The 16,365-nt window shown below is 39.9% G+C and overlaps 1 protein-coding gene across 6 annotated transcripts in view; it reads left to right on the top strand.

Moving 5' to 3' along the window:
* The window catches only part of ZDHHC21 (zDHHC palmitoyltransferase 21), a 65,638-nt gene that overhangs the window by 14,445 nt on the left and 34,828 nt on the right, over positions 1-16,365 (top strand). For all 6 annotated transcript variants that reach the window (XM_073345422.2, XM_073345425.2, XM_073345419.2 and 3 more), the window contains 2 exons: positions 2,935-3,046; positions 5,799-5,937. In XM_073345422.2, coding sequence (XP_073201523.1) covers positions 2,935-3,046; positions 5,799-5,937 — 251 coding nt within the window. The remainder of the gene's footprint in view (positions 1-2,934; positions 3,047-5,798; positions 5,938-16,365) is intronic.

Raw genomic sequence — 16,365 nt, 5'->3', positions numbered from 1 at the left:
CTCTTCTCTCTAGTAATATGACACTAATGGTGTTGTGGCATTAATGTTGTTGGAAATATATGGCCCCAAAGAGTTAAAGGTGTTAACTTGACCCTGAAACTGTCCAACATTAAGCAGTTTTAAACACGGTTTGGTATACAGAGACCTTTGTCTGCTTAGTACTATGGCAAACTCACCATTAAAAATCCTTTAAAACTTTTTATTAAAGAAAAAGAAGGACAAACAGTTAAAGCATTTGAAATGTGAAGTATTAAGTAAGGCTGTCATTTTTAACATTTCGTATTGCATTTTACTTTGGCCATGGAGAGTTTTTAGAAGGAAACAACCCCTTTTTTGTCAACCTCTTAAATGGTATTAAAGATGTTAATAAGGTCCTTTTGAGGAAAAGAAAAGAAGTTAGTTGAGATGGGCTAGAGCTGCTGTTGCTGAAGTCTGATCCCGTTTCCTAGAAAACAAAACAAGACACACACAAAAGGAGAGAGATAAAAAGAGCAAAGATGGAGCTTCAGTCTGTGGCGTTGACTCTCACTTGCAACTTCACTGCTGAAGAAACACAGGCATGGCACATGGTTTTATGAGCAACTCTGAGATCTAGTAAACTTGTTCTACCATTGGTCTGTTTGCGGCATTGCTTTCAGCTTCCTCTTTCTGGTCACAGGCTTGCAAAATATACAGTCTTGGCTGGTTAAGAAGACTTTTGTTAGGCAGAAATTAAAATAAGAGAGATAGGAAAGAGAAGAAACAAAATGGGGAAGGAAAAGGACACATTGGGGGAGGCAGGGTGGCAAAGTCTCACATCCCAGGTGATAGGCCAGATTTAACTGGAGGTGGTTATGTCATCTGGCTCCCTCTCTCTAGCCTGGTCAGGACATATCTCAGGATTAGGTAGAAATTTCTGGGGTCCCAGAAGATGATGGGGATGGCAGGCAATGATAGTAAAGCTTGTTCATTCACTTTCTCTGCCTCAGGGTGCCTCAGGTTGCTCATGCTCCTGGATCTGTTCGTGACTGGTAGGGGCTGCCACTTCTTCTCCGGATTTGGGCTCTCCTGGTTGTCAGAGGTCTTGTCATTGTCTTGTCTCTAAGAGCTCTGCTGCTGTCCAGTCCCATGTTTAGCTTATTGGTGGGATCTTTGCTAAATATCATGTCCAGTTCCTCATGGAATGGATAAGTAGTCTACCTGGCACTGGACTTGCAGGTTGCTATCTTTGGTTTCCTGGTATGTTTGCTTTAAGTCTTAGCCTTTCTGCTGGCATTGGGCTTCAGACCTCTAAATGCCATACTTCCCAACTGAGTGTGTACCATCGTCACCACCCTTTTCCTTAGTGGGAGGAAGGTATAGTTGTTCTTAGCCCAGGCAGCATGCTGAGACATTGCAGTCATGTCCTGCAACTGAGAGTCTGGTTCATTCTCCATGCCTTATTCATTTAGTGAGCTCTGCGGATACAGCTGACAACTGGGCAATTAGGGACAATTGTGATCATGTTTTTGCATCTAGTCCCATTAGTGACAGGACTGAGACCAAAAAATCATATTTAAGCTTCACTTCAGCTCTATGGTATTGTGTAGGTTGATATGGTGAAATACATTTTTTGCGTAGTATAACTTGTATTTGAAAACTAGCTTCGGGTGTTTCTGAGCCCCCTGTTAACAGTAGCTGTCTTATTAAAGAGTGACACCTTTGTGACACTGGCTTTATGGGAACAGATTGTAAATCAGTTTCCATCTCTCATTATTACTAGTTCAGTGATCTTGGGTATTGGGCTTCTGTACTTCCAGGGTGAAAATATCATTTTTCTGCAAAATGGGAAAGATGGGAGCTGCCAGCAGGAGGCTCAAAAAGTGCCAAATTGAATTTTAAAATGTGTTCCATACATCACTGATTATAGTGAAAAGCATTTCCTCATGTAAACTTTCAGAATGTGTTGCAATGAAAACTGGTGTAGCTTTCCTTTTATAAGTTTTGATTTTTCTCAGATTAAAAATAAAAAGGATGATGGCACTTGTTACAAATAGAAATTATAGACTAATGATTTTGGACTTATTCCATAACACCTTTACTGCACTCCTTTAAAAAAAAAATTAAGTAAAATACATTTTAAATGATTGACAGCACTAAGGTGTCAGTGTGTTTTCATCCTAGAAACAATGCGATCTTCGCCAACTCTCTGAGCCTAAATTTTCAAAAGTGTCCACTGGTTTTAGATAGCCAACTTGAGGCAAATAAGACCTGTATTTTCAGAAATGCTAGCAATGTTAGCTCATGTTAACTTCAGCTGGAGTTGTGGGAGCTCAGTACCTCTGAAAGTCAGTCCCTACGTATCTCAAGTTTAGCTCCCAAACTTAGTATACACCTTCTCTGTCCTCCAGGTTCCTCATCCGTAAAATTCCTACTTGTTGAATGTTATGATATTTGTTTAATGTTTAAAGCACTTTGAGATCCTGCAGTGGAAGACCTTTCATAAATCTATTTTGTATTTTATTATTTTACTGGTCAGTTCTTTTGGATTGAGCTGGGGATGGCAGTGGGATTTGATACTCTGGCTGAGCTTTAGAGCTGACACTGTTGGTGATATGTGCTAGAAAAAAAGCAATCCAAGTGGAACTGAAAATAGTTTTAGAAACACAAAAATTCTTTATTTCCCAGTTCTTGCCTTGTTCCTAGCCAGCAGTTTCATGTTGTATTGACGACTCTGAAAAATAGTAGGGCAAGATGGGGATTAGGAGTAAAAATCAGCCCACAATGGTAGAGGTATGCCAACTATCCTAGAGCAGTTGAAAGAAGAGTGGGGGAGAGGTTCTTGCATGCTGATTTCCGTAGGAAGAATATATTTTTTCCAGAAGCTCAAGCATGTGTACCCGTTGAGATCTGAAAACTAGTGGCACTTCAGCGGACATTCATTTTTATTTAATTTGGTTTCAATTTTCTCTCTAGAACGAGAATTTTGGGAGTTATGTAATAAATGTAATATGATGAGACCAAAGCGATCCCATCACTGCAGTCGCTGTGGACACTGTGTTAGGAGGATGGATCACCACTGTCCGTGGTAAGACTGGATCCATTGACGCAATAAGTTCTTGCTGCACAGAAACTTTCATTATTTACTGTTTGTTTAAATTGCAGTTTTTTGATCAGGGTACTTTTACTACAGTACAATTCGTATTGAAGCATTCTCTTTCTGACCATAAGACTTCATCATTAAAGGTATCTAATGCAGGAGGGTAGATAGGATTTTCATTGAGATGTGCCTGTGCCTATGCAATCAAACATTGATAGTGAGAATTGTTCGCTATATAACATATAATCATTACTGTTTTGTCATGTTGCTGGATGCCAGTATGAGATGCTCCTGGAACTTTCACAAATTTTGATGAAAGAAATGTTTAATGTTGGGAAATGCAACTTTAAAAAACAAAATTGCTAGAGCTGAGCAGCTTCAATGTAAAAATCAGATAATCACAATTTAGTTTTGTGAGATGGTGAGATAATTTGCTTTCAAATAAACTGAAATATAAAAGCTTGTTTTGCATTTTCTCATGTTGGTGCTACAAATTAAAAGTTTAAAGTGCCAGGGGATGACTTAAAAAAAAAACAACAAAAAAACCCCCAAAACAGTTTGAATATTTTGTGGTGGTAGTTAATTTGTTAGATTTCTGTGGGCTTGCTCCAATTCTCATTAGAGTCAATATATGGATTAGGCTGTGTCTTAACTAGAAACACTGCAGCACTTCAGTGGGGATGCTCCTTATCCATATATTGACTATAATGAGTCTCCTGTCACTGTAGTTAATCCACCTCCCCGAGAGGCAGTATTCTTCTGTCAACCTGATGATGTCTGCTCTGGGAGTTAGGTGAGCTTGACTACATTGCTTAAATGTGTGGATTTTTCACACCCCTTTGCAACATAGCTGAGGCAACCTAACTTTTTGGTGTCGATCTGGCCATAGAAGCTTGTCTACACTAGAAAGTCTCTCTTTAACTGATCGGTATAGTTAAAGCAGCAACCTCTCTTCCCACCCTCTATTGTTGATGCAGTTATACCAATAGAAAAGTACTTCTACCCAGGGGCATAGCCGTGGCCCACCCACTTACCATCCAGGCCCACCCAAATGGCTTCTGGACCCCGCTGGTGGGCGGAGCAGGGCAAGCCCCTGGAGCGGGCTAAGCCTCCGTGCCCAGACCCCACTCCCTGGTGGGAGCGACAGACAAACAGCCAGAGCGGGGCAAGCCCCCACGCCTGGACCCCGCTCCCTGATGGGAGTGACAGACAAACGGGCAGAGCAGGGCAAGGCCCCTTACCTGGACCCTGCTCCCTGGCGGGAGCATGCAGGGACTGCAGGTGGAAGAGGTGGGGAGGGGAGGGACCCCCAATTGTCTTGGCCCAGGCCCCACAAAACCATTACCCCCATGGGGGCACGTTGCCCCTCATCATTGCTCGCCCACCCAAAAGCCCACCCAGTTTTCCTAGCTTAGCTACACCACTGCTTCTACCACTATAACTTCTTTCTGCTTTGGGAAGTAAAATAAACTATATTGGTGTATGGCACCTTTTATACCAGTATAACTGTATCTATACTAGTCTTTGTACCAGTATAATTAAAAAGCAAATCACACTCCTAACTGATATATTTATACCAGTAAAACTTTTGTAGCGTAGATTGTTGAAAGTGTTAATTAGGAAAGTTGAAATATCTGAACTGTCAGGATTGTTTGACACTGTTTTAATAAGGAAGTTGGGGTATATTCTTGTTTTGTTGGGTGCCACACCTTCTCTTTCCTCCAACTTTTCTCTTGCATATTTGAGATTTTTTTTTTTCTGTCAGGGGACTGCTCCCTGATCATAAGGCAGTTAAACCATAGTTTCCAGCATTTATCGATATGTATAGTATTTGCATTCCCAATTTTCCACTTTCTGAATTGAATTTATATAGAAAAAAGTCAATTTTGTATCACTTTAGATTGTAATCTGTGTTAGTAAGTGGTAGAAAAATATGAATTGCTGTGACATTTTTGCAGGCTGTTTTATAATTTTGAAATGTTTTTACAATTGCGTGGGATTATCTTTGGTGTTTAAGGCAAAAAGAGATTTTTTTTCCATTTTGAGTCTCTTCAGAAGACGCATGTACAATTCTACATTATCAGTGTACGTAGTAACGTGAAATATGAACATAATCAACTAATACAATTCTGTACTTTTGAGAAACAACCAAAACTCGTTCTTTGGTTTTTTTTATTGTTTTAATGCTCTCAAATCCTGATCAGGATCAGGGCCCCCTTATGCTAGGTGCTGTACAAACAGAAAGGTAAACATGTTTCCTGCCCTGAAGAGCTTACCCTTAAATTTGTATTTTAACAGAAAGAAAAGGAGTACTTGTGGCACCTTCGAGACTAACCAATTTATTTGAGCATAAGCTGTAGCTCACGAAAGCTTATGCTCAAATAAATTGGTTAGTCTCTAAGGTGCCACAAGTACACCTTTTCTTTTTGCAAATACAGACTAACACGGCTGTTACTCTGAAACCTATTTTAACAGAGAAATTCCAGTCTTGCATCCTATGCACCAAATGAAAATGCAGGCAAATTTTTAACGACAGTAGGGTTGCTATTGCTTTAATAGAGAAGGCACATCATTCTGCAGAATGGATGCTGCGGGTATTCAGTTGTAGTTGCATATGGCCTATACCTTACCGTATCCAGCAATGCATTTATAAATAAGTTAAGTTGTTTTGTCTTTGGTACTTATCATGCCTAACTATAACATTTCAAAAGCCTTGTGTATTTGCTTTGTTTTGTTGCAGGATTAACAATTGTGTTGGTGAAGACAATCATTGGCTGTTTCTGCAGCTATGCTTCTACACTCAGCTTCTTAGTTCCTATACATTGATACTTGATTTCTGCCACTATTATTATTTTCTGCCCCTGAAAAAAGTTAACTGGGTAAGAATCTTATCCTTACATAAAATAGGGTAAATATTTAATATTGCAATTGTAATGCAATTTATTCTGAAATCTAAAAGCCAAAAAATTTCTACTGTTTTATATACACATGATGATGAATACTAGAGTAGGGAAAATCAAGGCTGATATTACAAATGGGCAAATACTCTCCTGGTAAGTAAAGGAATGACAATTGTAAAGAGGAGCAGATTTTCTCCTAAATACAAACAAGATTTTAGTTGTGATGGAAGCCTTGTAAAACAGGGAGAAAAACAATTAGACTTCTTTAAAAGTGATCTGCAAATGTTAAATTTTTTTTTTTTCCTGAGTAACTTCTGAGTTTGTTGAAATGCCTCTCCTACACCTGTTACGTGGGGGAGTCCATGCATAAGATAATTTACTTAATATGTACCTTTTCCATCCAAAGTACCTGACATGAAAACTTAAAATTTTATTATCTTATTTTGGTAAAATAATTATTTTACTTATTAATGGTAAAACATAAGAATATCAAACTTTCTGAAAAAGGCACAGTACCAGAAAAGAATGGGGCTTATCTTTATAAGCATCTTGTATACTTCCATTTTGATCTATGGTGATGTGATGTCCTTAGTGAAGTACATGCAGAGGTGAAGCATCAGATAGGAGCTGGCAAATATGGGGAGCTGTACTCTTTGGACATGCAAGAAGGGGTAAAATGTGCTAAGCATAAGTTATTAACATGTTGAAATGCCCCTCTTACTGCTGGGGACATTCAGTACTTTCTACTGAAATTTTTTGATTTTTTTTGCAGATCACTTTGAAAATATTTTGCCTTATTTATAATATAGTTATGGGTGTTCTCTCAAAATAGATTTTCAGTCTTAAACTAAATTAATCAAATTGGATTTTCTGTCACAGACATGAATACACTTGTTTAAGTTCAAATGCTTTAAAATTCTTAAAGTTTCAGTGCTTATATGGAGCTAGTTACTTGTCTCCTCCTCTCATATAGCCTTGTTTCTGGATAGTAGATGCTTTTCTAAATGAATAAAACACATTCCCTAAAATGTAGACTGCTTCGAGAATATCTCCAGTTTTACTGGGTCACTTCATTATCTGTAAAATGAGTTTAATGCTTAGCTATCTGACACTCACTTAAGGCCTCATACATACAGAATTCCCATTGACTTCAGAGAGAATGCTGTATAATCATATGAACTGCAGAATTGGCCCTTACAATGTAGTAAAGTGAATTTATTTTCCTAAGATAAAATCTTTGAATGGTGCAGACAATTGACTCTTGACATGTATCTGACAATGTATTTTAATGGTTTTGAGTATATCCTCCATATTTATAGGAGCCCTTTAAATGCTGTTGTCAAAATGTTTTAATGTAATTATTTAATTTCCTTTAAGTAATTGCATTCTACTTAGTTGATTTACTCAAATCTTGGATTTTCAGCTTTGCTTTTTAAAGGAAAACGATTTGTGTTTTGGGGTGAGGCGACGTAATGGGAAATTACGTAAATTTTGCCATGTTCAGGCCTCCCAACACTGACAGTATAACTTTTAAGAATTATCTATCTTAAAATGAGTAGATCTCTCTCTTTATTTTAGTTTTCTAAGAATTATATTCTCAAATGCGTGGGTAGTTCAGTATATTAAATATATTAATAAATTCCAATCTGTTTTTTTCTGCACATGAATGGAAACATGTTTATCCTTAATATTTATGCATCTATATACAGTCAATGTGGCAGATGAGGAGCAGACTTATATAGACAGACGGTACAATAACCATAGTCTAGTTTCATGTGATTGCCTAAATAACACATCCAGATCCCACGTTTAGGGTCTTAAATCATCAAAGAGTCTCAAAAAAGCGTGTTTTTACTCACCCGTGTGCCGAATAAAGTGCCCAGATGTGGAATCAGGATATTTATCAGGCACGTACTTTTTAAAAATTGAGTCCCTGGTACAGTATGTTGTGTCATACAGTACAAAGAAGTAAACAAATAGACATTTTGTGTACATTTGTTTAATAGAGACTGCAGGTGTCGCCTGTTACTAATTGTTTCAGATTTGCTTTCAGAAGGCTAGTATTGAGCTGATAGTCTTTACCTCTTCTTTGTTTTTCATCTGCAGGATTGGTGGCTGAAATTAAAGAAAGGAAAAATAAATATAATTTGTTTGGGAATCCAGCCAATATTTCAGCTTGGAAGATGACATCAGAGTCCCATTTGATTGATTTCTGATTGTTAGGTCCCAACCAATTCATGGTCCATTTTGGTCAATTTCATGGTGATTGGATTTTAAAAATTGTAAATTTCGTGATTTCAGATATTTAAATCTGAAATTTCACAGTGTTGTAACTGTAGTGGTCCTGACCCAGCTCTGAAGGCAGCAGTGCAGAAGTAAGGGTGGCATGGTATGGTATTTTTACCCTTACTTCTGCGCTGCTGCAGGTGGGGCACTGCCTTCAGAACTGGGCACCTGGTGTGCAGCCACCGCTCTCTGGCCACCCAGCTCTGAAGCACAGAAGTAAGGATGACAATACTGAGACACACCAACGCACACAATAACCTTGCGATCCTCCCCCCCTTCTTTTGGGTAGGGAGCCCCATTTTGAGAAACTCTGGTCTCCCCATGAAATCTGTATAGTATAGATAGGTTAAAAGTACACAAGAGACCAGATTTCATGGGGGAGACCAGATTTCACAGTCTGTAACACATTTTTCATGGCCGCGAATTTGGTAGGGCCCTACTGATAGTGTTGCTGAGGACTTCAGGTCACATAACAGTGTGCCACATAATCATACATCCATCCCTTTGGGCACCAGAAGAACAGGAACATCAAGAGTACTTGGTCACAATTAGTTAGGAATTTAAGAAAACCACTTGCAAAATTCTTTTAATCTTCCCACACAAATTAACCTTCAAATGCCACAGTAATCCAGAGACCTGAGCGTATTCTACCTTTCTCAGGAGTGCCATTCTTTGTAGAAATTCTGGTTTTAATCAAGAGGTTTCATTTCTTTAATCTGTAAGGGCATGTATTTACCATGAAATCCAAACAGTGGATACATTTTAAAAAATTGGCCATCTGGAATTAGTTTTCTCCTGGCTCATTAAGAATACTTGTGAAATTTTTGGCTACATGCCTTCACTTTGTTTTATTTTTATTCTTTGGTATACATGGTACAAAAACATAAGATTGGGATGAAAATAAAGCTGTTTTAATAGTATAGAAGAACACAATACTATGTAGTATTTTGTTAGTATAATATGAAAATATGCTCAGTGTGTACCTCAGCACTTTGTATATATTATACCAGCCTCACTATATTTTTAAATTTTGTGTCCAATGCATAACCTCCATTTTTATTTTTATGATTTTAGAAACCAAACCAAAAACAGATTTCACTTCAGTTTATTAAGCGGGGCAGTAGTTGGAATAGTTCAAGAAGCCACCTACTTGAATAGAAATATGAAATTGTAGTATGATACCACCAAAGTCACTTCCTTTAAGTACATAGTCAGTTTATTACGTAGCATGTTTGGCTCTTTGTAGCCTGAGTGGTGTCTGAATGACAGATTGCAATTATTGCTTCTGTTTGTCCAGTAGGAGGAGTACTATTACTGCTGAAACTGAAGAACAACTGAATATAGGAAAGAAATGAAAACAGTGTTGACTTCTATGCAAGACCCTTGCAGGAAGCATCATGTAATTCAAATAAGACAGTGATCAAATTCCTCAGCTAGCTCTGATGATTTGCAAAAGATAGAAAACTCTAATCTTCCTAGTTTTGTATTTTCTTTAAATTATCGAATTTAATAAATCCATGATTTCTAGGAAAGATTTCGACTCCCAAAGTAGCAAGAAGAGAGGAATGAAAACCATCTCTCTTTTCAGGTTGACTTGTACTGGAGAAAAATGTTTTTGTCTTAAAAGCCTTTCCTGCTGTTACTCCTCCTTGTCTCTCCTGCACTCCACCTCCTGCAATGTTTAGTGGTTCTAGAGTAGAGTATGGTAGTGGTGTAGTAGGATTTGCCCGACATTACAGCTTTCCAGAGTATAGCCTCCGAAGAGGAAAAATGGAAGACATCGTTTACATAAAATACAAATATTTTTTAGAAGTAAAAGACAAGATTCATGCGCCACATGTATGAGAAGGAGCATAGTTTTGTGGTTAGAAAGCTGTAATGGGCATTTGGAGACCTGGATTCTATTCCCAGGTCTGCTACTGACTTTCTGTGTGATCTTAAGCAACTCTGTGGAGAATTAGTATGTGGCAAGCTGCAATGTAAATCTACAGCTTGCTAGGATGCCATGCACTAACTGACCATGTGGATCCTGCTACCATGCACTGAAAGTTCCCTAGTGCATTTTTATCTACTCCACTTTGAAATGACAGTAGGGTCTGTGCGCACTATGGAATTTTTAGTGCATGGTAAGCAGGGTCTATATGGCTAGTTCTTGTGTGATACATTAGGGAGCTGTAGATTACACCCTAGCTTGCTGTGCACTAACTCTCCATCGATAAGCCCTAAGTGTGACTTAGGGCTTGGGTACATTTGCGAGTTAGAGCGCATTAAAGCAGCCCCAGGCGCTCTAGCTCACTACCCGTCCACACGGGCAAGGCATGTAGAGCGCTCTGACTCCACGGCTAGAGCGCTCCTGGTACTCCACCTCAGCGAGAAGATTAACACATGGTGCGCCTTGGCTGAAATGCCCGGGCGTCAGTTTGAATGAGGTGTTGCATTACTGCGCTCTGATCAGCCTCTGGAAACATGTCCCATAATCCCCTTAAGTCAAGAGGCCACTCTTGTCATTGTTTTGGAATTGCTGCAGGAATGCGGATATGCCCTTTGAAAGCTCCATTTCTGACAACCAGCATGCTTATCTGCTCAGAGACAAAGCAAACCATTACTGTGGAATGCTGTGTGTGTGTGAGTGAGAGAGAGAGAAGCAGGGGGTGGAGGGGTCTGCTGCTGTCTGAACTTACAAAACAGCATGCTGACATGCTCTCAGCCCCCCCAAAAATCCACTCTCTCTCCCCCCACATACACATAACACACTCCCTGTCACACTCCACCCCACTCCTACCCATTTGAAAAGCACGTTGCAGCCACTTGCATGCTGGGATAGCTCCCACAATGCACTGCTCTCTGTGGCTGTTGCAAGAGCTGCTAATGTGGCCACGCCAGTGCACTTGCAGCTGTCAGTGTGGACAGACTGCAGCGCTTTCCCTACTGCGCTCTACAAAGGCTGGTTTAACTCAAAGTGCTCTAAATGTGCAAGTGTAGCCATGCCCTTAGTGAATAGTGCAGTGGACTGGGACTCAGGAGACTTGGGCTCTATTCCTGACTGCCACTGGCCTGCTGGGTGACTTGGGCAAGTCACTATACCTCTTTGTGCCTCAGTTTCTCCATCTGTAAAATGTGGATAATGATACTGACATCTTTTGTAAAGTGTGCTGAGATCTGCCGATGGGAAAAGCACAACATAAGAGCAAGGTGTTTATTATCTGACCTACCTAGGCCTCAGTTTTCCCTATCCATAAAAAGGACATGACATTACTTCACAGAGGATTTGAAAAGGAAAGGGTTGTGAGGCAGTACATTAATGTTTGTAAGAGCAGAGTATACAAATATATTAAAACTGAAGCCAGTAAGTTTAAATCATGCTTTAAGTTTCCAAACAGATGGGATATCAAATAACTGTTTCAATAAAAATCCCTTTAATAGGATAAATAACGTATCTACCTCTATTAATTGTTTATTCTAAGTCCTGGTCTACACTGGGGTGGGGATCAACCTAAGATACGCAACTTCAGCTATGAGAATAGCGTAGCTGAAGTCGACATATCTTAGATCGACTTACCTCGCGTCCTCACGGCGCAGGGTCGACTCCCGCCACTCCCCCATCGACTCCGCTTCTGCCTCTCGCCACAGTGGAGTACAGGAGTCGACGGCAGAGCGATAGTAGACGCGATACAGCCTACAGTAGACGCGATAGCTCGATCACTACCCACCGATTGGGCGGGCAGTGTAGACGTATCCTAAGACTATGCCACGCTATTTTGGAAAATGAGATGTGAAATTCTACCCTGAGTGTTATAGGAAACTGGCTGTTTTAGGGTCATAATTACAATTTACAGGATGTAAGAGTTCTGAACCCTCCCTCCAGTACAATTGTAAGCACTATTTAGGAATCCTGAATAACCTAGGAAAGAAGATAAAATATGCTATAATAGAAAATAGTGTTTTGGGGAAAGGATATATTGAAAGGCTGCTGTCTGGCTAAAGGTAAAACAGTTAGATTAATAGTCGTTTGTGTTTTCATTTTTATGCTAAGAGTGACAAATTATATTACTCTTTGGTAAACTTTTTTTTTATTAGAGATATCTGGCTTGTTTATCTGACTGTCTGTGGTTTTGTTCTCTATTCTATCCTATCTTCTTCTATCCAGGTTATTATATTGAGCTCATCACCATGATATCTGAGAGACTTCCAGAATTGAAAATAAACAAGCAGACTAGCAGTGTCATGTGAGGTTTCCTCTTCATCCCTCCCCCAGAGGGAAAAGTCATGTGTATGTGTTTTACTTTCTTCTGTTGGCATATTAATTTTTATATATATTATGTGTTAACAGGAAAGTGAGATCAAAGAAGTGAGATTCCATTTTGATTGTAAATTTGTCAGGCTTGTTCTCATTCTAAGTACCTATGTGAGTAAATCTCAGAGCCTGGGGCCAGTTCTTCTGAAAGCTCTGTCTCCCACACATGATACTGAAAGTACGATTGGAGTAGTTGAGGGTAGTCCTGATCCCCAAAGGATAAAGTTGCTTTTTTAGGAATCCTCAACCCAGAGCACGCAAAGCCTTAAAAATAAGGACCTAAACTTGCGAGTGACAGTGGCCAAATAAGTGTGCAGACAAGACAAGAATTAAAAATCTTTTGGCTAAGTGGCTGCAACTTTATTGAACCTTTAACTTTGAAAAGATATCTCCTACTTTGAACTGTCACCAGCTTTCCCTCCTTTGCTCAAAGTGATGAGCATCATAGCCTTGCCTATGTCAATCAAGCCTGCATTTTTCTAAGACCTGATGTATGGTTAGGCAGTCAACCCACTGCATGTAGCAACCACCAGGCCTTGTGCCAGTGCACAGGCCTCATTACAAATCCAAGGCTGATGCTGAATTTGCACAAAAAAAGGCATTATCCCAACCCCTGACCTCTGTAGGGTTGGGAGCACTATCTACCTGATTCAATCCCCATTCATTTTTCTCTCTATAAAGGGGAATCTGATCCATGTTGCTAGGGCCAATTTACAAATTGTAATCGTAAAAATCATCAACAAATTAAGTGTACTGTTCAACTGCAAGGATTTGCCAATAGCAGGGTCTCATACAATTGCTTTCAAGTTGCGAGGTGCTGCATCCCCAGGAGCTGGGACTGTAGCACCCTGCCTTATCACAGTTGGCAATACAGACAGAGTAATGAGAAATAGATACCCCATGGAAACAATAATTATCATAGAAATAGAGGGTAGGGTTGTGTGCAAGGCAAAGTAAAAAGAGGCCTGCTTCTCACCCATGCTGACCTTTCATGGGTGACCTTTAGCTGCTTGCCATTTAACCCCAGTGCCTCCCTGACCCTGTAAGCTTGTCTGGACAATAAGAGGCCATCCTGCTTAGTGTGGTGATCTGTAGGAAGCTAATGAAGTAAACAGCGTTGCTAACCAGTGTTGTTGTGGAAGCGTGCTCCGGCATTCTGCACCTCTGAGTTATTTTCAGAGTTGATATTTTGATGTTGGAATAAATTGCATTGCAATAATCTGGTTGGGAGATAATGAGTGTGTGTACATTGAAGCCAAGTCATCATCTACAAGGATGGGACACTGTCTCCTAGCCAATTAAAGATGTTAGAATTCATTTGGTGCAGATGCAGCTAGGTGAGACTCCAATTCTAAGCCATAGTGTCAAAACTGCACCCCCAAACTGCAGAATGTTTTCACAATATATGGACGTCAGTCTTTGCCTAGTGTAGACAACATTTCTGTAGACAGCCTTCTCTGTGTGTGTGTGTCTGTGTCTACCAGCATAATCTCGTCATCCAGTTTTTCCTCATCCATGTGCTGATCTTGCCCAGATGCTGGGATAATTGGGAGACGATGAAGATATGGTAGGTTGTGAATGACAGAATTGTGTTCAGTGGATATTGTTGGCAGTTGAAATCTTACAAATCTTACAGTCTCCAAACACCTGCATGTAAATATCGATTAGATCAAAGGAGAGATTATAGTTCTGTGCTTCTTCAAGGCAAGGGTTTGATAGCAGAAGCACTGTTGCCAATCATTAACTCTGAGTACAACCCTTGAGGAAGGATTCTGTGTGTGTGTGTTTTTTTGTCTGGACCCCTACTGCCACTCTAAGGTGGGATAAAAGTGTTCTCTGGTAGATAGAGATCCAAGAGTATGAGTGATTTCCATGGGTAAAGCAGAAACATAATTTCTGTTTTTGTTTCTGTTCCTAATCCCAGTTTGAAATCTGAATGAGAAGGATCTAGTTATTGCCTGTAGACAGATGTTTGGAGTCAGTTTTTAGCTAGCTTTGAAACAAACATTTACTCAGAGAAGAGCTATTTGATACTAGGTGGTGGCTAGCAAGATCTGATGCATCAGGGAACATTTCTTTTTAGGGACTGACAGACTAGAGTATGTTCGATGTATTTTATTTTTTTCTGTGAGTTGCTGGCAGTCTCAGTCAAAAGGGTTTCTGTTGCTCTAGACTCCCCATCTAAGAGGGGCAAGACAAGGGTATAATTTGCAGGTCTCTCTCAGTATATCTGGGACTTCCTTAGTGAGCCTGGGCTGAATTGGGGAAAGGAACTGGCCATATCCTTGACACTGTGTGTCATGTATGGCTAGCCTCCTTCCCCAGATGTGGATGATCTTGGAAAAGGATGAAAACTGTTTTGCAATGAATGATGCTGGATTCTGCTGTGGATTTCAAGCATGCTTGTTTGAAGCTGTTCACCACCTGAATGGTTCTTTTCAGAATGTCTTTGGCAACTGTTATTAAGATGGAGAAGGAATATCTCTTGGCCTGTAATACGCTTCAGCATAAGCCTACAGACATTTGTTCTGTCAGTCTTTCAGCCCAAGTTTCTTGCCACTGCTTCGCAGGTTTGTCCATATTTTTGCACAAGGAATCCGAGAACCATAGGAATCTGTGTGGTGATGGGGAGGAACAGGCTGTTGGGGAGCCACTGTGTTAATGTGATCATGACTTACAAGCTATGCAACTCCATGATCTATTTGTGAAGCATTGTCCTTGAGCATGTTATGGAATGTGATTGGGTAAGTGAACCTTTGGGGTCAGATTGTGGTTGCATGGTACTCGTGTTGCATAGAGGCAAGGAGAGTCCTGACCACTGCTTGAATGAGGTGAAGATCTGTCCAAAATTGATTAGACTTTATTTTAAGTTGCTTTAATTTTTGAATAGCTTTAAACTGGCAATTTTGTAATCTTGGCTAGTTTTGTTTGGAAAAATTGTTACTTCATACTTACCGCAAAGAAATAATAAAATAAATTGGGGGAATCTACGTATCTAAAATCCTAACTACATTATTAATACTTTAGGTTATTTAATCTGAATTTTAAAGTGTAGGCTTTCTTTTTTCCCTTTATGTTGTTGTTTTTCTGTTTCCAGGAAGGGCAGAGAAAATAAATTGTTATTTTTACTGTTAAAGCCAGATTTGCAAAGGGTTCCAATGTTGGCAGACACAAGTGGGTTCTGTGCAGGAATATGGGTCTGCCCATGTGGATCCCTTTGCAAATTTAAGGCCCTAAGTCAGTTTCTCTCAGTTGTATAGTACCTAGAATGATGGATCTTGGTTGGGTCTCTTGAGAACAGTGATGGCTAGTACAAAGAAGCTAGTAGAGCTAATCCCATCTACTTTGTGGCAGATACCTTTCTTCTTTCTCTTCAGTAGAAAGAGTAACCAGGAGAGGAAAGCTGGGAAGATTCTAGCATTTTTAGTGGCATATCATAGGTCTTGTCTTCAATAGAGAAAAAAGTGTGTTCTTACTGCATTTTAGCGAACACAGGGTAATTAACATGAGTTTAAAAACCAGGCATTTTGTAGTTTTAACACTTTAGCCATTCAAGGCGCTAACATATGTAAACTGCAAACTGCCTTGTCTTCATTAGGATTTTAACCACGTTCGCTAACCACATCGCAAGAACATGTGTTTTTCCTACTGATCACAAGGCCTATGGGTACGTCTACACAGGGACCCTGGAGTGGTGGGAGAGTCCCAGCTTGGGTTCCAACCTGAGCCTTGAAGTCTACACAGCAATGAAACAGTCCTACAGGCCAAGCCCCAGAAGCCTGAGCCGCCTGGCATGAACCAGCTGCCGGTTTTTCTTTGCTGTGTAG

This window comes from Lepidochelys kempii, chromosome 5, assembly GCF_965140285.1.
Source record: "Lepidochelys kempii isolate rLepKem1 chromosome 5, rLepKem1.hap1, whole genome shotgun sequence".
Taxonomy (NCBI): domain Eukaryota; kingdom Metazoa; phylum Chordata; order Testudines; family Cheloniidae; genus Lepidochelys; species Lepidochelys kempii.
The sequence above is the reverse complement of the archived record's forward strand: the minus strand, read 5'-3'. Positions and strand labels throughout refer to the sequence as shown.